This window comes from Panthera tigris, chromosome D2 (assembly GCF_018350195.1).
Source record: "Panthera tigris isolate Pti1 chromosome D2, P.tigris_Pti1_mat1.1, whole genome shotgun sequence".
Taxonomy (NCBI): domain Eukaryota; kingdom Metazoa; phylum Chordata; class Mammalia; order Carnivora; family Felidae; genus Panthera; species Panthera tigris.
Window position 1 is genome coordinate 34903778 of NC_056670.1, and position 24517 is coordinate 34928294.

General features: G+C 35.7%; 1 protein-coding gene across 8 annotated transcripts in view; it reads left to right on the plus strand.

The window, feature by feature from the left end:
• Positions 1-23327, plus strand: part of SAMD8 (sterile alpha motif domain containing 8) — a 49872-nt gene extending 26545 nt beyond the window's left edge. For 5 of the 8 annotated variants that reach the window (XM_007095631.3, XM_042961008.1, XM_007095632.3 and 2 more), the window contains 4 exons: positions 12000-12095; positions 14323-14440; positions 18455-18605; positions 18780-22473. In XM_007095631.3, coding sequence (XP_007095693.1) covers positions 12000-12095; positions 14323-14440; positions 18455-18605; positions 18780-19084 — 670 coding nt within the window. In that variant the 3' untranslated portion in view covers positions 19085-22473. Of the gene's footprint in view, positions 1-11999; positions 12096-14322; positions 14441-18454; positions 18606-18779 lie in introns of all 8 variants that reach the window. The other 3 variants (XR_006209334.1, XR_006209333.1, XM_007095633.3) reach the window with 3 other exon arrangements.
• The last annotated feature ends 1190 nt before the right edge of the window (positions 23328-24517 follow it).

Sequence of the window (24517 nt, forward strand, 5' to 3'; positions counted from 1 at the left end):
TCTTAAAGTAAATTAGACCTTAAGCCTGTGTGAGTGGGAAAAGCCACTGCTTAATTTATTTTTTTTATAGCTATATTATAGCTCCTTGGGCAGTTCACATTTTAAAAGGGTTTCCTGGAATGGTGTCTATAATAAATGGAATTTGGTTACCTTTTCTTGATGAATGGGGTTTAAAAGCTTTTCCAAAAATATGGGGAAGGCTCCTGTATCACCAAATAAATTGGAATTATCACAAATAATACAAATTGATTCATTGATAGTATCCTCTTGTTTTTATGAAGTGTTGCATGCATAAAAAAGAATATAGTATATGCATATGAAAAATAAGAATAGAACAAAACTCAAAACTATTAGTTTTTATATCACAAATAATACAAATTGATTCATTGATAGTATCCTCTTGTTTTTATGAAGTGTTGCATGCATAAAAAAGAATATAGTATATGCATATGAAAAATAAGAATAGAACAAAACTCAAAACTATTAGTTTTTATATTTGTGATTTTAAAAATCTGTTTCAAGTTTGTAGAACTTTCCTGATTGTTTTTATAAAATATTTACCCTTCTGAAAGTGCCTTGTAGAATGTTTTTTTTTGTTTAGAATGTGTTTTTTTTTTAATGAAGTGAATTAAAGTATTCGTGTTGAGATGGCAAAATGATGTACATATCACATTTTTGTCCTCACAAACCCCGATTTAAAGTGTAGTAAAGAGGTTTTTGTTTAAGTCGTAAGCCTACAAGGATGCAGCAGATAAGAGAGGAGAGAGTAGCCATACATTTTTGGAAGTTTGAAAGTAGGTGGATGAGTGGCAACAAACAGACCTAAAATAATCAAATTCTAAAACAGCAATTAGGAAAAATGAGAACCAACCCAGTCTATATTGCAGATTTCTCAAAACTCTGGATATTGCAGGTGAAAGGGTGGTGCTAAAAGAAGAATCTAATGAAAACTGTTGAAGAAACTGTTAGATCCCTATATCTCCTCCCCTATTCTATACAGTTTTCCCAATTATAAACAGAAGACCCTAAGGAAGTAAGGAAGAAAGCATATGGATATCTAAGGAAAGAGTATTGGAGGCAGAGGAAAGAAACAAGTTGTTCCTTGCTCCTTGTTCTTTGTTCCAAGTTGTTTCCTTATTCCAAGTTGCAACACAAGTTGCAGAAATCCTGAATTGGTAGGGTACTTAGCAGGTTTAAAGAGCAGCAAATGAGAGCTGGGAAGAACAGTTGGAGATGAAGTTTGAGAGGAAACAGGAATCCAGATTGTATAGTGACTTGTAGATTATTGTGTGGATTTTAGCTTTCATTCTGAATGAAAAGGGAAGCCATTGGAAAGTATTTTAGAGAAGGAGTGATCTAACTTCCATTTTAAAAGGTAACTCTAGTTGTTGTACTGAGAATAGCCTGAGTGTGGACGTTGAGTATGGCCAAATAGGGATTAAATTATTGAATTCACCTTGACAAAAATGAGGTGCCTTGGATGAGGATGGTAGTGGTAGAGATGGTGTGAAAGAGTCAAGTTCTATTTATATATTTAGAAAGCGCAGCCAACAAGATTTGCTGATGGATTTGCATGTAAGGCATAAGAAAAAGAAAAGTCAAGGATTACTCCAAGATTTTTGACGTGACCCTTTGCAAGGATGGAGTTGCCCTTTACAGAGATGGGAAGACAGCTGACTTGGAAAGAAATGTAAGGATTTGGTTTTGGACATGTCAGATTGAGATATCTTTTACACCAAATCATTATGTCAAGTAAGAGATGGAAGGATGAGTTGGAGTTCAGAAAGATGTAGGCTGAAATTTGGAAGTTACCAGCACAGGTAAAGCTGTGATGTTAGATAAGGTCTTCTAGCGAGTGAGTTAAAAAGTGGGAAGATTAAAGATTGAACCCAAGAACATTCTTTTCTTTTTTTTTTCTTTTTTTAAATGAGTGGCCTGTTTTATATTTCCTTATTATTTTTTTAAATCTTTTAAATGTTTATTTTTGAGAGAGAGAGAGAGAGAGAGAGGGAGAGGGAGATGGAGCATGAGCATGGGAGGAGCAGAGAGAAGGAGAAACAGAATCCGAAGCTGTCAGCACAGAGCCCAATGTGGGGCTCCAACTCACAAACCATGAGATCATGACCTGAGCCAAAGTCAGACAGTTAACCAACTGAGCCACCCAGATGCCCCCAAGCCCAAGAACATTCTAACAGAAATCAGAGAAGTAAGGCAAAACCAGTAAAGAAGACTGAGAATGTCAGGGCAGAGAGAGAAAGTAGTATCCTGGAAGCCAAGTTAAAAAAAAGTATTGTAAGAGGGCAGGAATAATTAATAATTAGCTGTTTTTAAGTGCTACTCAGGGATCAAGTAAAATGTGGATAATTGACCATCAGATATAGCAACATTGACCTTCACAAGAGTTAGTAAAAGCAGAAGCTGATTGTAATGGGTTCAAAAGAGAATATGAGACTTACTGAAATTTACCTAATGGGATATAATCCACAAATAGGAAACATATGCTCATTGTGACAGTTGCTCATTGTGACATTATTTGTAGTAATTGCAAATATTAGAAATAATATAAATGCCTATCCTTGGAAAACTGGTTGAATATAATACTCTGCATAGCAGAGTACTACTAAATCACAAAGAAGAGTGAGGAAGATTTTTAAGAACTGATATGAACTGGTTTTAAGTGTGAAGCAAGGAAAATATAAAATGAGTGAAACAGCTCTTGTTCCATAAATCAAGGAAGTGCATAAAACCAATGAAAGCATGTCAGAAGAACATATGAGCTGGTTTGAAGGGACTTGCACTGATCAAACTAGGGCAATTAAAACATCCAAAAGCATAATGATGGTAATGGATTCTAATATATTGAGTAAAAGAAAGAATTTGTGAATCCATAGTGATAAACAAAAAATGGTCTGGCAAGAGGGGAAGTTCTTCAAGAATGATACCAGCAAATAAACATGGATGGCCTATTTTGCAACATCCAGCATAGTAATTGATTCAGGCAGGTCATCGGTGGATGCTAAAATCATTAGGTGAAAGATCAAGGATGTTTACATGATTTGAAAATAATCATCTCACATACTACTTAATTATAGGAAGAATAAAGTAGCTTTCCAGTGTCATGATCTGACATGCATTGTTTTAACCAAATGATCAAATGTAGCATTTCAAACTGACATGTGCATTGGATGTGATGTTCACAGTATCAACTATATAATAATCTTGCCCCTCCAAATGTAACCTAAGTCTAATCATGAGGAAATTATCAGACAAATCCAGAACAAGGTAGCTGATCTGGACTCTCCAAAAATGTAGATATTATAGCAAACAGAAGTCAGGCAGAGAGAATTGTAGGGATATTGAAGAGCTGTAACCAAGAGCAATATATGAACTTTAATTGGAACCTATATCAAGAAAAAATATATACTGTTGACATTTTGGGGACATTTAGGAAATTTTGGGTATGGACTTCATATTAAACAATGTTGTCTAACAATCAATGTTACAGTTTCCTGGGTATAATAGTGTATTGTGTTATGAAAAGGATATCCTTTTTCCTAGGGGAATCATGTTGTAGTATTTAGGAGAGAAGTGTCATAATGTCTGCAACTTACTTTGCAGGGGGTGGGTTCAAGTTCTTCCAAAACAGTATGTGTGTGTGTGTGTGTGTGTGTGTGTAGGTATGCATAGAAAGAGTGAAAAAAAAAATGTGGAAAAAATGGTAATTATTGTACGGTGGATTTTTTTTTTTTTTAAACGTTTATTTATTTTTGAGACAGAGAGCATGAACGGGGGAGGGTCAGAGAGAGAGAGGGAGACACAGAATCCGAAACAGGCTCCAGGCTCTGAGCCGTCAGCACAGAGCCCGACACGGGGCTGGAACTCACGAACCGCGAGATCATGACCTGAGCCGAAGTCGGACGCTTAACCGACTGAGCCACCCAGGCGCCCCTGTACGGTGGATTTAAGTGAAGACCTTAAAGTATTTATTCGTTCAACTTTTCATAGCCAAGAAAAGTTAAAAAAAAAAAATTGGTTAGAGTTGATAAGAGAGAAAAAGAGAATAGGAAGAGAGAAATTGGAAACAATCAAATCTTAAAAGGTTTCCTGTAAAGGTGGTAGAGAAATGGAGCTGTATCTTGGACAGAGAAGGAAAGGATAGAGAGTCACCAGGATTTTAGTTTGGGATGGGCTATATTATAGTATGTTTGTTGTATTGATGATAGGAATGACCCAATTTAGGCGGAGGGGAATGATGTTAGGAGGAAAGAGAGGGACATGATCAGAGTCATGTCCTTGAGTAAATGAAAAGTGATGGGATCTAATGGGTAGGAGAGGTTGGTTTAGGCACATGGACTGTTCATACATAACAGAGAAGATAGAAAATACAGGAGCACATTATTAGATGTGATGGTAGAGCATGAGGAAGTGCTCTCCTGATTGTTTTATTTTCTCTGCAAATAGAGAGTTACAATGGAGAGAAAGATGGCAGTTTGAGGAAAATGAATGGGGTGTAAAATAGTCATCTAGGAGAGTGAGTAGACTTGTGTGATGTAGTAGCAGCACTGATGGCCTCCTTGAAGTTAGTAGTCATGTTGGCATGATGTATTTTTACTACCTCACTCAAATAGGTGGATGGAATAGGTGGATAACTGGATTTAATAGGCAGGGTTGAAGGTTTGCTAGGCAGCATGATGAAGGAAGACCAGGCAAGGGAGTGATTATAATGACTGACCATGGACTCAGGTGGATAAGAAGGGACATGAGGAAATGAGATAGGTGAAGGACAGTGAAAATGTTGTAAGATCAATGGATTTTAGGTCTCAAAATTATTGAGGTTGGGAGTACTAGAAGGAATAAGCTGGAAAGCAAAGAGGTGTTGGTTAATATAGGATTCTTGAAATTAAGATTATGAAAAATAATCTTAGTAATGACAAGATCCAGGTTATAACCATGGGTGCAGGTCACTGAAGTAGAATAAAAGACAAGGCCAAAGGAGAAGTAAAAAGATAAGTGAGAAGAACCCAAGTTACAATAGAAGTTTTAGAGAAAGTGACAGTGAACCAGAAGCTGAAGTCTTCAAGAAATGAGAGAATGGATGCTGAGGTTCGATAGATGCCTATAACCAAGGTGTAGTGGGAGAAAGGTGGAAAAATGACCTGAGAGAGAAATGAGGATTTTATTTTAAAGTGTACAATCCAGTGGGTTTTATTATATTTACAAAATTGTGCAACTATCACCACTAATTCCAGAATATTTTCATTACCCCAGAAAGAAACTCCTATCCATTATCAGTCTCATTTCATTCCCTCCTCCTTCCATTCCCTGGAAACCACTAATTTACTTTCTACACCTGTGAATTTGTTCTGGACATTTCATATAAATGGAATCATACAATATGTGGCCTTTTTTGCGTGTGATTGGCTTCTTTCATTTAGCATAATTTTTCAAGATTCATCCATATAGTAATATGTATCAGTGCTTCATTCCTTTTTATTACAGAATAATACTCCATTGTATGGATATATACTACATTTTGTTTATCATTAATCAGTTAATGAATGTTTGGGTGTGTCCACTTTTTGGCTGCCATTAATGCTGCTTATGAACATTTGTGTATAAAATTTTGTGTAAACATATATGTAATTTTCAGTTTGTAATGGGGATATAAAGCCAAATTTTGCCTAACTCCCTATAGTGCCACCCACTACAAATCTTCATGCTCTTAAGCATTGAAACTTTATTCATAGGAGAATGGTAACAGGTGCTATCAGTGTTTTTCCTGTGTACTCTCAGATCTCTTTTTCATTTTCTTGCATGTGGATGCCCCCAACATCCAGTAAATGTATCTGTGTTGGAGAGCTGCATCTGGGCTGCTGAATACATTTTGCCTGCTTGGAAAGAGAGGCAAACATGCTTAGGAATTTACATCCCTCCAGCAACGGCCTTTAACTAATGACTGATGAGATAGGGTATAAATATTTTATTTCTCTTCACCCTAATTGGGACAACTTTTAGGTCGGACCTACACTGTCTCCCAAAGTCCCCATAGGATTGAGCCATAATTACCCTTGCCATAGTTAACCCCACAAGCCTTTATTTGATGTCTCACTTTTACCCTGCTTCCTTGCCTTCCTAATCTCATTTTCTTACTACCCTAAGGTTTTCCCTTGGGAACACTCCTAAACACTTTCACACTGATCTTTGTTTCAAAGTCTGTTTCTGAAGCTTATGTTACACAATTTCAAGACCTTCAGTACACCTTAAACAGAAAATTAGGAGATAGGGATGCCTCTATAGGCAGGCCCACTTAAAACAGTGAGAAAGGATAGCTGATAGCCATACTAGTAACAGAAGAACCAGAAGCACTATAAAAAGCAAACATAAATAATGGAAAAACTAGACTAGCCTGGAGCTTAACCTTCATTTCTCAGTAATCCTGAGGTCATTATCATATTCAGTGTAATAATCAGTGTTCATAATCATGATTATTACCAAGTAATGGTAATAATTACCAAAGTTAAATTTTTATCTAGAAAAAAAGAGGCATGTACCTGTATAATGCATTTTAGATAACTTTGTATCAAAATAAATAATGAGATCTTGAAAAAACATTTCCTCACAACATTCCACTAAAATAACAGTAAAAAGGAGATGAAGGGGAACCCTATAATCCTATGAAGGCAAAAGTAGTGATAATGATGAATATTTGGAAAGTAGGAAGTTGAGGGCCTCTTATAAGATTAGGAACCGGAGCTAGCAATGTCCAAAAGGGGAGTTAGTGTTGCAGAGCTCCAGAAAAACTCTCTAAACAGATGGCACCAGGTATCTGTCACAACCAGGTACAAATAGGAGCCAAATATGGGAGAATTGGTTGAAAAGCTTTTAGACTTGCTCTATTCCAACAGAAGATAGATGGTATAGTCTCCAGAGTAGTTAAATGTGAGGGACTCTGGACTCATGAGAACAAAGGTACCTAGATGTGTTCAAGGTGATTACTATAAATTTACATACTGATCACTGAAACTTCTAGCTCCCTTCCTTAAGTAGCCAGACTTCTTATCCCCATTCTCTCCCAGCACCAGTCATCTAAGCAGGAGAACAGATCCCTCTCCTTGGAAAACCTACACAAGAGAAAAGGACTATAGATACAATGGTAGGGGAGATATCCCTATCTCATCAACCAGACCCCTTTATCACTCTACCATGAAACCCACAACATGAGAAGCTCAATCTATGCGCACAGAGCTTTAAATTATTTTTTTAGTGCTTCACTGTCAAATATGAATGGTCAAGAGTGATCAGACATTTAAGGACAAAAGACCAATGCAAACAGAAAAAAGCAACATGGGAAACACAAAATAGCATAAGAACACTTCAAAAAATAAACCATATTCTCACAGATGAGATGTTATGTTGCATTTTATGAGACAGTAACAGTAGGCTATAAAAAAGGAAAATTCAGAAGGAAAAAAGCTTTTGGAAATTTAAAAATGAAAGTAGAAATTTAAAATCCAGCAGAATAATTGGGATACAGATATGATAAATTGCCCTGTATGTAGAACAAAAATGAAAAGTAGAGGAGAAAAAGTAAGATCAATCCATTTGGCCCAACAGTGAACAAATAAGGGTATTAGAAAGAATACATAGAGAAAATGAAGGGGAAGATATTATTTAGGATATAATAAAGGAAATTTCCTGAATTCAAAGGATGTGACTTTCCAGATTGAAAGGGCCCACTGAATAAGAAATGGAAAATTTCAGAACACTGGATTTTAGGCTGAAGATCCTAAAATTTAACTTCTTTTTTTTTTAATTTATTTTTTTTAATCTTTATTTTTGAGAGAGAGAGACAGACAGAGTGCAAGTAGGAGAGGGACACAGAGAGAGGGAGGCACAGAATCTGAAGCAGGCTCCAGGCTCCGAGCTGTCAGCACAGAGCCCGATGCAGGGCTTAAACTCACAAGCTGTGAGATCATGACCTGAGCTGAAGTCAGAAGCCCAACCTACTGAGCAACCCAGGTGCCCCCTAAAATTTAGCTTCTTAAGAGACAGAACAAGTAACATAGAAAAGATTGGAAATCTAAATAGCATCAAATTCTTTGCAACAGTGGAAGCTAGAGGACAAGACCTTTAACTTTCTGAGACAAAATAACATCTAACTTAGAATTCTCAGTCCAAGCAAACTGCCAATTAGTTATAACGTTAGACCGAAGGATAGTTTTTAAATTTTTTTTTAATTTAAATTCAAGTTAGTTAACATATAGTGTAGTATTGGTTTCAGAGTAGAATTTAGTGATTCATCACTTACATGTAACACCCAGTGCTGATCCCAACAAGTGCCCTCCTAATTAATGAGCCTCACCCATTTAGCCCATCCCCCCACCTACTCCCCTCCAGCAACCCTCACTTTGTTCTCTGTAGAGTCTCTTATGCTTTGCCTCCCTGTTTTTTATCTTATTTTCCCTTTCTTCCCCAATGTTCATCTGTTTTGTTTCTTAAATTCCACGAGTGAAATCATGCTATTTGTCTTTCTCTGACCTATTTGGTGTAGTATAATATACTCTAGTTCCATCCACATTGTTGCAAATGGCAAGATTTCATTCTTTTTGGTCACCGAGTAATATTCCATCTCACACACACACGCATGCACACACACACACCACATCATTATCCATTCATCAGTCAGTGGACATTTGGGCTCTTTCCATAATTTGACTATTGATAGCGCTGCTGTAAACATTGGGGTGCATATGCCCCTTTGAATTAGCATTTTTGTATCCTTTGGAAATACCTAGTAGTGCAATTGCTGATAGACCCAAGGATATTTTTAAGTTTTCAAGTCTCAAAATACTTACTTTCCAATCCCACAGCTACTAGAATTGCTAAAATGAAAAAAATTGATGATAACGCCTGATGAGGATTCAGAGGAACTGATAATCTCATACATTGCTGGTAGAGATGCAAAATGACAGAACTGCTTTGAAAACAGCTTGATAGTTGTGGTGTTTTTTTAATAATTTGTTTTTTATTTTAGAGAATGCAAACGGGAGAGGAGCGAGAGAGAGAGAGAGAGAGAGAGAGAGAGAGAGAATATCCTAAGCAGGCTCCATGCTCAGCATGGAACCTGACACAGGGCTTGATCCCATGACCTTGGGATCATGACCTGAGCCGAAATCAAGAGTCTGACACTAAACCGACTGAGCCACCTAGGCGCCCCCTGTTTGATAGTTTCTTAAAAAGTTAAACATATCCTTAACATAACCCTTAACAGTTTCACTTCTAAGTATTTACCTAAGAGAATTGAAAACATATATCCATGCAAAGACTTGTATGTGGTCTTTATTCAAAACCACCCAAAACTGAATATATCCAAATATCCATTACATATCCGAAATACCCATCAACCAGTGAATGGAAAGGAAATTGTAGATAAAGAAAGGGTAAAGAATTATACATGCAGTATATATGGGTAGATCTGAAATATATTATACTAAGTGAAAATAGGCAGATACAAAAGGTATCTAGATAAATACTGTGTGATTCCATTTATATGCCATTCTGAGAAAGGCAAACCTATATAGGACAGAAATCAGTTGACTTGTTGCCCCAGAGCTAGAAGTGAGAGAGGGGGTTGACTACAGAGGGGCACAAGGGAACTTTTTGGAGTAATGAAAATATTCTATATCTTTATAGTGGCGGTGGTTACATGACTGACAAATACGTTTGTCAACCTCATTGAACTACACAGCTAAAAGGGATGAATTTTTTGGGTTGTAAATTAAACCTCAATAAATCTAACATTAAAAACAAGTTTGTCCTTCAGCCTGTCTTTCTCAGAAAACGAATGGAGGAAACAAAACTAAAGAGTAAACTGAAAAAGACGAGTACTTGGATTCAGGAAACAAAGAATCTAATATAGAAAAGAGGAGTTTACAAGGTGAAAGTCGAGTTTTACTTCAAAAAAAGAGCCATACAGGCAGACTAGAAAATGCAACCGTACTGTGTGATTCCATTTATATGCCATTCTGGGAAAGGCAAACCTTGGGATCATGACCAAACCTACTAAATTTGAAAAAAAAAAAAAAAAAAAAAAAAAAAAAGAAGAGCTCTAAGAGAGATTTCCCCAAAAGGAAAAATTGAATCGGTAGAATAGTTTGAAGCTGAATTGATGATAGGCACATAAGAGACAGAGCAAACTTAAAAAAAAGAAAAGAAAAGAAAAGAAAGAAAGAAAGCTTTTTTAGCTCTAGAGAATTATAAGAATTTCTACAAGAAAGGGATTTAATTATTGTTCTCTACTGACTCAGCTGCAAATGGTATTTAGAAACTTAAGTAAAAGCCAAAAATTGTTTTTTAAAAAATTGTGAAACTGTAGAGAATAGGGGAGAGAAAATGGACTGTGGCAGCTAAGAGATATAATGCTAAATAAAACACAAGAGTGAAAGTGATTGCCTCTGGGAAGCAAGAATTAGGTAGGGGGTGGGGCAGAAATGTATTTTCATCCTAAACATTGTAAAATTGTTATATATATATATATATATATATACACACACACACACACACACACACACACACACACACATATACATACACACATACATATATACATACGTATTAATTTTAAATGTTCATTTAAAAATTTATATAGTTAAAGTCTTTTAAAGGAATTTTTCTTTTATTTAAAAATTTCTGATATGTGATAACCTTTTCCCCTAGTAATGCGAGATAAATAAGGCAGCAATAGATTAAAAATACATAAGAGGAATCTTTTGAGGTAATAAATGACAAATCCCTGGCTAAAGATGATGTATTCTCTTCACTTACTCTGAATAAGGTTTGGTTGGATAAAACTATTAATACCTTCCTTTCAGATTTCATGTTTTATTGTTAAAAGATACGTTTATTTCCTTAGTTATAAAATTAATACATTATACAAGAAATTTTAGTGGAAATGTACAAAGAATAAAAATAAGACAATCAGGGGTGCCTGGGTGGCTTAGTTGGTTAAGCGCCTGACTCTTGATTTCAGTTCAGGTCATGATCTCACAATTTGTGAGTTCAAGCCCTGCATCAGGCTCCATGCTGGCAGTGTTGAGTCTGCTTGGGATTTTATGTCTCTCTCCCTCTCCCTCTTTCCCCACCATACCCCCTACCCCGCCATAGCTCATGCTCTCTGAATCTCTCAAAGTAAATAAATGGAAAAAAAAAAAAAAAGACAATCACCTGGAGATGATATATTTGCACTAATTCATTTCCACCTTTACCTCCTTTCCCCCTCTGTCTTCTCTTTCTCCTCCTTCACTCTTTTTATTTATTTATTTTTTAAGATTGTAAGTAATCTCTATACCCAACATGGGGATCAAACTTAAACCTCAAGATCAAGAGTCACATGCTCTACTAACTGAGCCAGCCAGGTGCCCCTTTCTCTTTCTTTTTAAATTAGGAAATGTGACATGTATTTTACCAGTGAATAACCACAGGAGCTGTGGATTTGGTGAGGAAAGAGGGGTCAATGGAAACAATAGAAGAAAACAAGGATATAAAACAAAGGAGGGCAGAAAAAGGAGTAAAAACAATTTACTGCCTCTAAAACAAAACCAAATTAAAAAAAAAAAATTACTATAGGGAGAAAAGAGTCAAGTTCAAGCCCCAATTGTCTGCATTCTGCAGTTAGCACATCATGCAAGAGGCGAACCCTTTCCCATTGATGTTTGTGGGCAGTTTCGTATCCAGGTCTACCATTCTATGGGGGGGGGGGCAGGGGGAGAAAAGGATTGTCACCTCTTCACAGAGAACCATTAATTGGGAATCAAAAACAGCAAAGAAGTTTTGATAAATGAGATATTTGATGAAACAGATCTTTCCCCCAGGTTCTTTAAATGTCCTCTCCTAAAAGAGGTAAAAGTTATAGAAATAAATTTTGAAGAGTATCATGTTGCAAAAGGTGTCACATACATGCACTTCTTGTCAGTATGAAATGTAATTTTTTTCTATTTCAGTGTTCCTAGAATCCCATGGGCCTTTGCCATGACAGAAGTATGTGGCATGATTTTGTGCTATATTTGGCTCCTGGTTCTTCTTCTCCACAAACACAGGTACCTCAGTTATTCCATTAAAAGACAAAATGTTTTTACTGTCTTGGATAAAGTTCATCAAACCTTGTTTCTCCCTTTGTAGTTTCCTTGTTAATTTCCTTTAGCCATTATGGAAAATGTTTTGGGTTTGATCAACAAGAAAGTCACCGTGAGGTAATACCTCCATATTTAGTTACCTTCTGAATGTATTCTGAACCCAAAGATCAGAGTTGGCAATGTTTGGCCATTAGCCAATCGCTAACAGTCTAGCTTTAACTTTCTTTGGAAACAAACAGGAAATATCACTTTTTGTGGAAGGATAGAAACTCCTCCAAAGACGGTCTTTGGACAAGGATAGTGCTTGAATGGAAGACATTGTTCTCTGCTTGCAGGAGGCTCATTAGAAAAGGGATTATTTTGCACACCATGCACATCTGTCTAGCCAGTGTGGTTTGCTTAAGATGGTGTAGGAAATTGATGAATAGGGAAAGTGCTTCTTTGGCACTTCCACTAAGAAATATAAAGGAAAAAAAAAATTTTATTAAAAAAAAAAAGTATAAGGGAGGCTTCTTTCCTACTTTAGTGAGAGGAAATTACTTGATTTAAGTAAAAAGGCATAGTGAAGAAAAATGTTAAAGAACTCTAAAGTTTGTGGATCTGCTATCTGTTGTCTTTTGGACATTGATGAGAAATAGGGACAGTTTCTTGAATTTTTGATTGGTTCTCCTCACCAGGAAGTGCTTGAGGTAAACCGCTGATGGGCTTCAGTTCCTAAGCAGCAGTTATTGCATCGCTTTGAAGGTGAAAAGAAAGGTTGATGATTGCTATTGTTGTCACAGTCTCAGGCTGTATTGTGCTTCATTCTTTCCCATTTTCCAGCAATATTTTTAACTCTGAATTGCTTAAAACCAGAGGTGATTTAAGAACATGTATATCACTGGTGCTCTCTGATTTAACTCTGACTCACAAGACCCGGTGAATTTGAATTTATCCACTCTTCAAAACAGGAAACTGTGGTAGATTTAGCAAAGCATAGCAGTGGCCAGTTAAATGCAAGTTTTGACATTTAATTTGTCAAAGAAAGTGTTTCTCAAAATGTGGTCTTTGTACTACTTTCATTAGACTCACCAGGCTTCTTGTTAAGATGTAGATGCCTAAGCTCCATCCCAGGTGTACACACTAAAATTTGAGATGTCTTAACCTGTGTTCAATGCTTTTTTGAGGGTGGGAAGAGCATTTCAAAAATGTGTAAAGCATAATTCCTGTTTTTAAGAATCTTATAGTCTGTTTTGGTTTAAGGCATTTAAGAAAATAATATGACAGTACAAGTGATATTACAATGCAGTTCAAAATTTTAGGTTTACTTAATATAAAACTTGGTATTAAAAAAAACAGTATTTAAAAAATTTTTTTATGTTTATTTTTGAGAGAGAGAGACAGAGCACAAGTGGGGGACAGGCAGAGAGAGAGGGAGCCACAGATCTGAAGCAGGCTTTAGGCTCTGAGCTGTCAGCACAGAGCCGGAGGCGGGGCTTGAACTCATCAACTATGAGATCATGACCTGAGCCAAAATCAGACACTTAACCAACTGAGCCACCCAGGCACCCCAAAAGACTTAGTATTTTATACCTTACGTTTAACTTAGGAGAAGTTAGAGAATGTTTATTAAATAGCTACTATCAGTAACCAATTTACGGTGTTATTAATCAGCAAAAAATTTCCAGAATCATGTGTTTAGTTTTACCTCTCATAAAATAAATAATTTATGAGCGATAGATGAATAACAGGGCTAACATTAAGCTAAGAATCGGCTAGGTACTAGTTTTACTTCTTTCTCACTAGCTCCTTTACCTTCTCTTAGCCATATTTTCTTATCAATGAAATGATGCTCTTAGGTCTGCACTGTCTAACATGGCAGGTACTAGCCACATCTGGCTATTTAAATTAATGAAAATGAAATAAAATTAAAATTCAGTTCCTTGGTTGTACTAGTCACATTTCAAGTACTCAGGAGCCACATGTAGATACCTTATTAGTGCAGTTATAGAGCATTTTCATCATTGTGGAAAGTTCTATTAGACAATGATGCTTTAGATTGAAGAATTCTCTAAAATTTCTGTCCTCTTCAAAGAGTCTAGTTCTAGTGGTTTTCCTGTCTGTTCTTCCTTTAAGTAAACACTTGATGCCTGGAGTTTTTTGGTTTGCCTTCTTCTGATCTTTCTCTCTTTTTTGGTCACTCTGTTCACAGGTCAATACTTCTTCGAAGGCTCTGTAGTCTGATGGGTACTGTGTTCTTGCTTCGCTGCTTTACCATGTTTGTGACCTCCCTCTCCGTGCCAGGACAGCACCTGCAGTGTACTGGAAAGGTAGCCTGCTACCTCTTCATCATTCTTTCCTTTTGTTCTTGGTGGGTTGATGGCACCATATATGTAATAGGGCTAAGATTTTGCTTTTAATAGTAAAATGTGCTTTTAAGTATTTTCAATATCTGTAAGAAATCTCTATAGATTTCTAGATCTATAGATCTCTATAGATTTCTAGAAATAATTTGGTAGTAATCTTAAGCCAAAATCTACCTCCCTGTTACATCAGTCCATTGAAACTGGTTCTGTGCCGTGAAGCTATAGAAAGCAAGTTCCTTTTGGGGCGCCTGGGTGGCTCAGTCGGTTGAGTGTCCGACTTTGGCTCAGGTCATGATCTCACGGCTCGTGGGTTCAAGCCCCACATTGAGCTCTGTGCTGACAGCTCAGAGCCTGGGGCCTGCTTCGGATTCTGTGTCTCCCTCTCTCTTTGCCCCTCCTCCCCTGCTCGTACTCTCTCTCTCTCTTTCTCTCAAAAATAAACAAACACAGAAAGAAAAGAAAACAAGTTTCTTTCAATTGTCATTTTCCCTTTCCCACTATCCTGATCATCGTTAGTTCCTCATACGACATGACTCTGGTCCCTTCATTGTCCTCATCATTCCTTTTTTAAAAGTTTTGCAGTTTGACCATATTCCATTTAAAGCATTCTAAACTCTATTTTAAACTTTACTCTTTCCTGGGGTGTACTAAATAATGGCTGATTTATTGTTTTTGTTTCAAACTTTGTAGCTTGTTTTGCTATATTGTAGACATATCTTCTCTTTTGATTAAATTGAGAGAGGAGAGATTATGCAGATGGGAACAACAACAAAACCCAGATAACAAAAAATTTTAAAAACCTGAAAATCACCTATACTATACAAAATTGGCCTTTGAGACTCATTAAATTTGGACAAAAGAATTTATTATCCTACTATTATAAACTTCCATGCTTTAGTTATGTATTATCTAATATTCAAATGTATGTGTTAACAGCTTTGTTGTTATTTTAATATTCTTTGTAAAGTGTAAAACATAATTGTCAGGTCTTCTATTGCAATGTAAATAGCTGAAATGCCAGCAAGGGAAGATTAAGCAGCCAAAGGAGATCAAGAACTAAAAATACAGCCCTGAGCTGAAGGGTAACAAAACTTTCTCTAGGTATTAGGACACTGACCAGTAAGCAAGGGGGAAAGGTTAATATGACACTTAGGATTTCGTGTAAAGGAAATGTTTTATTTTTCTAAAAATATATAAATTGAAAAGTGAAAGCTCACATGGGGCTCAATTGGTTAAAAAGACTTCAGCTCAAGTCATGATCTCACGATTCATGAGTTAAAGCCCTGCATCGGGCTCGCTCTCTCTCTCTCAAAAATAAACATTAAAAAAAAAAAAGTAAAATCTCACATAATTTCCTCTTTCACCTGTCCCATAAATAATACTTTTAACAGTTGGATATATAGCCACATAGACTATTTTTAAGCATGCTTACACATTCACATAAGTTTATATAATAGATACTTTTTAAATAAAAGATGAGATTATATTGCAGATATTGTTCTTTTAACTTATGTTTTATTTAATGTTAATTACTTTTTTCTAAAGAAATGCATACGGTTATACCTCATTTTTTTAATAGCTGCAGTGTCCCATTATATGATTTACCAGTTTCCAAATGATACACATTTATGTTGTTTCCAAATCTTACTCTTTATAAACAGTGCCTTTGTAAACATCCTGGTGCATTTATGTATTTTCACTTATTTAAGCATCTACTTAAAATAAATTCCTGGAAGTGGAATTATGACCTCAAAGAACATGAACATTAAAAATAGTGATGATATTGCTCAAATGTTTACCAGAAAAGACAAATTTTTCACTACTACCTACACTGTATGCATATCAGTTTTCCCACTCTCATGCCAGCACTACTTATTATCAACTTTTAGAGTCATTGTCATTCTGATTAATGAAAGATAATGATATGAGACTTCTACGGTCTTATGTTTTCTATTTAAATCTTTACTCTTCTGAATTTGTTTCTGTACATGGTGTGAAATAGGGATAGAACAATTTCCCCCAAATAGTATGGTAATTGATTAGAAGAGATTTTTAAAAAGAAATATATAAGCTTATTACACTGAAAAGAGAATTTCCTGTAGCTGAGGGATTTAATTGTTGGGTCAGCCACTAAAGAGAATAATATATGTACATAGCGCTACAACATGTACTACAAAAATAAATTAGGTACCGTTCCTCTATAGTATGGATAACCCTTTTTCTGTCTCTAATGACTGTTTTTCATTATCAGTTAGTTATATGTGGACATTTCTATTCAAATTTGCCCTAAATACTGTTAATTGCTTTAAATTATAATATAACCTACTTATTGACCTGTATTATTTGTTGCAGTTGTTAAAAATAGAAGGTTAAGGTGATAGTAACTAGCAATCAAGTCCCTTACAGTGAACTCCATAGGGCATTTTCATTGAAATAAAGTAATTGCTTGAAATCTCATTCCCAGAAGTAGGAGGTTTAGGGACAGAACCAAGAACCTGCCTGTTTTTGAAATGTAACAATGGACCCACCCTAAGGAAAGAACTACTTAAAGCAGATTTTTGTACCTTGTCTCATCAAGGCATCTTAGTCTGTTATGTTTTAATTTTTATTTTTCTGGAAGAATATTTGGGACATTTAAAATTGGAAGGGATAGGGAGACTTGAGTAACTGAGAAATAATTGCTTTCTTTTGACTGGCATCATTTTTTTCCTGTCCCTGGCTGAGATACATTTTCCTAGCAGTCTCTGTGCTTCACTGCCTAATTTCTTACTCTTACAAGAGTACTATCTCCAACGCTGTTCTTCTTAGAGGGCTTAGAGGAACCAAACCATGTGTATTTTAGTAACTTCTCTTTCCTTTTGTCTAATAATAAATTCCTCTTCTTGTCCTGCCCTGCCTTTTTTTTTTTTTTTTTAAATCTAACTGACTTTATTAAATGATTGATGAATTGGGCAGCACCCCATCTAGCAAGTAGAGTGGCATTCTAAGACTTAGGACTTTAGAATTGGTCTTCCTGGATTCACATGTGAACAAAGATTCACATCCTCGTTGTGTTACTTACTAACTGTGTGACCTCTGTAAGCCAGTTTCCTCATCTGCACAATTGAATCATTTCATAGGATTGTTGTGGAAATTAAATACAGTAACACATAAGGCACTTAGCAGTATACCTTACACATAGTAAATGCACACTAAATTCTAGCAATTTTTTGTACTGTTATTATGTGTTAAATGCCTTTAAAAAAAACTGACCTTTACTCAAACTCTTCCTCAAAATGGATTGCTTTTTTAAGCTTATGTGTGGGAGTTGGGATTAGATTTGGCTTTAAATAACAGGAAATTCAAGGTGGCATGGTTTAATAAACAAATGGTTTATTCTCTCTCATAAGAGAAATCTGAAAGTAGGTCATGTGTAATTGTATGGACTTAATTAACCACAACTCATGATTCTTCTGTCTTTCTGCTCTCCTGTATAGTTGTTGTCTCCTTCCTTTATAATTAGCCTTCCCAGAAATCTTTTACAATTCCACTTACATCTTATTTGTATAAAACTTAGTCACATAACCACACCAAGCCTGTAAGGGAGGCTAGGAAATGCAGTGTTTGAACTTCTGTTACCAGTTAAGAAGGGGAAAATGAATAGACATTGAATGGTAGCCATTGTCACTGTCATAGCCTATTTCTTGTTGACAAGAACAGCCAGCAAATACTACTGTATTATTGGATTAAAACTTGGAAATATTTTGTGTAATAGTGACCTTTTCACTGTAAAGGAACTTCTAGTAGAGAAATTTGAATTACATTGATTTCATGTAATTACCAGAATATTTCTGACCACTCTTTTTTGATGTCTGGAATTAGACTGGGAGTCTGGTTGCTTTTGTTTAGATCTTATTTCTAAGTCACTCAGCATTTGAATTTCAATGGGAGTAGATGTTCAGAAGCCCCTACCTCTCTAATCTGTAGCTTTCTTTATAGGTATATGGCAGTGTATGGGAGAAACTGCGCCGGGCCTTTGCCATTTGGAGTGGCTTTGGTATGACCCTAACTGGTGTTCACACTTGCGGAGATTACATGTTCAGTGGCCACACAGTCGTCCTAACTATGCTGAATTTCTTTGTCACTGAATGTGAGTATCTCTTTAATGCTTCCATGCATATTAGATAACTGGCTGCAGAGGAGGCTGTGGGAAGGGTGTCAAGTGCTGTGAAGAATGAAAGGAACAGACTGATCTAAGAAACACATGACTTAGGAGCACTGGAAGGAATGTGGTTTTGAAACGATGTTTCTGTCCTTTTCCCAGATACACCAAGAAGCTGGAATTTCTTGCACACTTTATCCTGGGTTCTCAACCTCTTTGGAATCTTCTTCATTTTGGCTGCCCATGAACATTATTCCATTGATGTGTTTATTGCCTTTTATATCACGACAAGACTCTTTTTGTACTACCATACTCTAGCCAATACCAGAGCATATCAGCAGAGTAGGAGAGCAAGAATTTGGTTTCCCATGTTTTCTTTTTTTGAATGCAATGTTAATGGTACAGTACCTAATGAATATTGTTGGCCATTTTCAAAACCAGCAATAATGAAAAGATTAATTGGATAAAGACTACCTTTGTAATGGGTTCTTGATTAAATACATAGTAGTTGTCGAAAGTGAGTAACTTTGCTTTCTCCCCCTAGGTTGTTCCTGGATGCCTTGCTTTTGGGCTTATATGTTGACAAAGTAAAGTTCATATTCTGAGCAAGGCTATGATTATAGAAATCAAGAAAGAACAATCAAGAGTCCTTACATATCTGTTTGAATAGAAAGCTTAAGTTTAAGTAGATGTTTCCTGACCCTTCTTTTTCAACAAACTTAATGTTGTGATTGAAGTCAGATTGTTACCGTTACCTGTTGAGTACTGGCTTGTTGAACTTAAGCAATTTGCTGGTTGAAAGTGGTTTTGTTTGGTTTTTTTTTTGTTTGTAATTTCATTAGGACTCTAGTCAAGAAATAATTTTTTTTAAGCTCCTTAATATCTTCAAGGGAAAAACCCCTACCAAGTGAGCAGTATTTGTTCTTTGAACTGATCTCTGTATTCGTGAAAATTGCAACTCTAGAAAGTAATCTGTATTACTAACAAATAATTTTTGCCTCCTGAACCATCTTTAAGAAAAGTATACTGAACATACCAGGATGCCTGAAACAAGAAGAAAATGAAAGGGGCTATCCACGAGGTAACTGAGTACAAATATGGTACTGGCATTTTTCACCAAAGATAAAACACAAGATGCAGTTCCTATTTTGTTCTGAGGACTCAGTATGACCATCAGTCAGTATTTTTGAGGGAAAAGTGGCTGCATCCATAAAAATCAAATTGGCTTAATTTTAGTGAGGTAGGTACCTGGAACAACTTTGTGCTGTAGTTGTTAGTTAGACTTATGACAACCCAATTTTATGCTATTTAATGATGTTATTTAATGAGTAAAATAGTGGAGTGTTTTACCAAATGTTAGATAAAGTTCTGATGTCTTTAAGTAGGGAGGTTTGCATGCAAAGAATATTTTTTCTATTTCTGAAAAGAAATGATAACAGGTTGCAGGCATTATACAATTATTTGGTTTAATATTTGTCATTCTTGGCCATCAGAAGTAAACAGTCTCAAATATATTTGGATATAAAAAGGTTTTGTTGTTTTTCATTTTTAAATACAATTGTGTACATACATTCTTTCTATTTTGTCTTAATTTGGCAGTCAGGAAGTGATATAACTTAGTTACTGTTTACACTAGAAATTTAGTACCGTAAGTAATCTGAGCCCTGTGATAACATTTGTCACTTTGCTTTTAATTATTTTAATAGTTATGACAGTAGAATGGTTATGGAATTGGAATTTGAGCCCCAACTGATTGAGCTTAGCCACTTGGAAAATTAAGTGTGTAGTTTTTACATTCCATTTTAAAACAAGGAGTTAGAAAAAGTGCTGACATATTGAGGTCTAAAATTAGGCCACTTAGCTGAAATCTGCTTGTCATGTGGGTGAAATATTTTATTTTTGCATTTTGAGTCCTATTCCCACCCCTGTATAAGGTACAGAGGAGCTTGAAGGGAGTGAGCAGGAAAGGAATATTACACAAACAAGTTTCAGCCAGTGCTGAATTACCCCAATTTGAGTCTACTCTGAACATTATATCTTATTTCTCACCTGAGAAATGACACAAGGCAATTCAAATTTTATTATGATTTTAAAACTCACACTTTAGAATCTTATATCTTAAATTGTTGATTGTTTTACATGCTAGGGACAAAAATGCCAACATTTCATGTAAGAAAACTGCATAATCATGAAAGGTGAAGGATGTTTCCTATGACTCTTGAGGTCAAATTATGTGTAACTAGCATTCTTTCCAAGTGACAGAGCAAGACTGTATTTTAACTAGGGAGGGACTTAATGTTAGCTTTTGGAAAAATGTTTGAAGAAAATCTGTGGCAACATTAATTCAAGAATGTTAGATAGCTACTTAATGATAAATTTCCTAACATCAGTCTTCTTTCCTTTATATGGATTCTATTCTAGAACAAAATAGAAGAAAAAAAAAAATTGTAACTAACTTTGCAGAGTGCCTAACAGCAGACTGCAATGAGGATTGTAAAATAAGTTTTCAGCTTTGCATTTATCATATCTGATTTGAGGAAAAGGTAAGCTAGATTTATAATTTATAACTAATACAAGGCAGTGTTTACATAAATTCATCATCTCCAAGTCTCTTTCTTGGAAAACTTGGACACAAAATTCTTTTCCATTTCTTTTTTTAATATGAAACCTATATTACAGTTGTGTTTTTTGTTTTGTTTTGTCCAGAAACTCTCCAGATTTTGTCTTTGTATTTTTTTTTTCTTGTTAAAATCTAAACCATTGGAAAGGTGGTATTTATATTCACATTTTGGGTATGAATGTGGCTAGGTGGAGAAGCTACATGCCTTAGATCTATATATTTTTTTGCCCTGACTTCAGTTGCAGGCTTGTGAAAGCTTATAAAATACTGAAAGTTCAGTATAGAAGGAACCAAGATGGTTTTGGTTTGGGGAATGCAAACTGGAGCTTATATTGAAAGTCCTCAATGCATTTCTCTATGTTCCTGAGGACAGTGTAGCCTTTTTTGTCTTTTTTTCTTTTTTTAAGTCCATGTAGGACGTTGTTAACTGAAGGGTAATTGAAGTTAGTAGAGAGTAGGAGATTTTGAAGAAGGCACATTTATTGTTATTACTGAATAATTTGGGAGAAACCTTTTTTGGCTTTGCTGCAAAATTCTCAAATGCCTATCCTTTCCATAACTCTCTGTGGTCAGAATTGCTGGGGTAAAAATACAACTTCCATATCTGATTAAGTATTTTTTTTGTAATCAGAAAGCAATGAACGTAATCTTAGAGCCAGTCAGCTGAAGAAATGTGGACTGTTCACAACAAAACACCTGTTGACTAAAAGACCTGCTGATTGTGTAATGATTTACACACACCACAAGTGGCTCTTTCTTACCCTGTACCTGCCTGAGTGTTGTTACTTAGAATTTCAAAAATCTTACAATTTGTAAATGGAGAACTGAGGAGCCAAATCCTTTTATAGCTTATATGAAAGTCTGTTTTAGAGACATCTGTTTGGAAAGTGTTATTTATATTTCAAAGTCATATTCAGAACACTAACCTGCTTTCAGTGTATTCAGCAAAAGGCAATTTCATCATTAGTTTTATAGTAAACATTTTTTAAGGATTCTTGTTCTAAAATGCTTGAGAACGTTAACCATATTCTTGTTTTAAACTCTGTGATCTAATAAATTTACTTCTTTGATAGTCTTTGTAGACCTAAGTTATCCCTTAAAAAAAGTAATTATAGTAATAGTCATGTGTCAGTTCTTTAAGGTATTCAGGCATTTGAGACAAGAAAGTTCTCTTTTAGAATAGTCCAATAGCTTTCTTAAGCAGGATTGGTTTCATTTAGATAGGTTCAAAGCCAACAAAGCATGTCAGTTTTAATGCCATCTTTACTTGGTGGTTAAGATGGTGTACACTTGTAAAAGTGTAGCCTGAATTACCCCCTTACCTCTGTAGAGGTGACTTGTTAGTAACATCAAAAGTCAGACTGCTTCACATGACAAGTGAGAAAGGAAAGAGGTTGAGGATTTTTCCCTCTCTGTGTTTGAGAAGCTCTGAATGACTGAAATTACTATGAAAGTAGGTTTTGGTCTCCCCTCTCACCTACCCCTCACACCCAGTGAATGCCACCAATTTCAAGTAACTTAAATGTGGCTTATTATTTTGCATCAAGTTCAATAAAAATATCTATGAAATCTATAAGCCATAATTCAGCTACTGGTAAGGTTGGTTTTTAGAATATGTTCTACCCTAAATTAGCCAATGGACTTTTTATTCAGTGTACTCCATGTTTAAGCATAAGGATGTTTTGTGCCTGATGTGGAGGGAGAAGGAATACTATGATAATTTTGTTGTTATTTCAGGTCTGTTTCAGTATAAACTACTGGCTTATTAGTTAGTCATCTTAAAAATGCTTAATTTTAATAATTTTTTTGAGAGAATCTATGGATTATTAGGACAATTGAAGTATTCCTGAAATGGAACAAAGGAAGTGGAAACTGGTACTGAGCGGGGGAAGCAAAATTAGTTTGCTAAACTAAAGTGGGCTAAAGTGGGCATGTTTTGTTTTAAGAACACTACCTAAATGTCACTCTATCCACAGAGAAACTAGTATTACTTGAAGATGTGAACGTTCCTGTGGTAGCCATACCTGGAAGCACAGTATTGTATATAAGTAAATATCTTGATTCTAAATTAAATCCAGATTTAACTAATATATATTATTTTATATCTTTGTTGTATTAAAATGTTTAAAAACACTAAAAATAAAACATTTGAAAGTTGGATTGCAGTCATTTCTTTGAGTGTCTTGCATTCCTAATGCAGCTGGTCTATTTTTTATACAGTAAGTTTTTATTTTTGTGAATGATTGGGCCCAGCAACTTTAAATCTTAATATGGTATCTAGTCCCGGGCATTTACTGATTCCTAATTGTCTTTTAGATAAGCCATTTGCTCTTTCCCCTTTCTTTTGTGTAAACTAGAGAAGAAAAGTGATCTTCCTGAAGGTATAGAATAATTGTAGGTTAAGTTGAGAGGGAGAAAAGAGAAGCAAATTGCTAATTATTCTTGGACAGATTAAAGCTTTTGTCTGGTTGGTTTTGGTTTAATTGTAGATTATGTTAGGAAGATGCCATCATCTTGGCAGGTCAGCTTTGGAAATAATGATGAACAGGAAAAGAAGGGAAAACAGCTGTTGGGGGTAGCTCAGTAGCTTAGAACCATGGTGTCATTAGAACACTAAGCATTGTCATAGACCATATGAACTTGATCCATGACTGAACTTGTCTTCATGATCACTACTAATTGTAGCCTCTCTAGTGGTGGCCCCAGCTAGTCTCTTGAGAACTCTGGGAAGGAATAATCCAGGACAGACCCTAGAGGCTGCTTGATGGAATAGAAAAGGTACTGGATTTAGACTCTGAGGGCCTGGGCATGAGTCGCATCTCTGCTGCTGTTTAAGTTAGGTCTTTTCTTCCAGCTCCTCTTAACTTTATGTGTAAAATGGAGACCAAAAAAATGCCTATCTCCTAGGTTGTGTCAAAGGCCAGATACGAAAGTATTCTACCCTTGCTGGTTCAGTAACTGGTACATAATGCTGAAATACTAGTTGAATTTAGGTCAATAAAACAGGATCTGTGCCCATAGGAAGTTAATAATCTATCTGGGAAGCTAACATGAAAAGGTAGCCAACAACATTTGTTGGTGGAATAAACCTGTAGTTTTGAAACTGGCAGGTTGAACTTCTTCAGTGGTAGGGGAAAGGGAATTGGAGTTTGTACCATTCTTTTCCTTTTTTTTTTCTTTTAAAGAAAAAACCCAGCACATTCTATTGGGACGCCTGGGTGGCTCAGTTGGTTAAGCAGCAACTCTTGATTTTGGCTCAAGTCATGATCTCTCGGTTCAT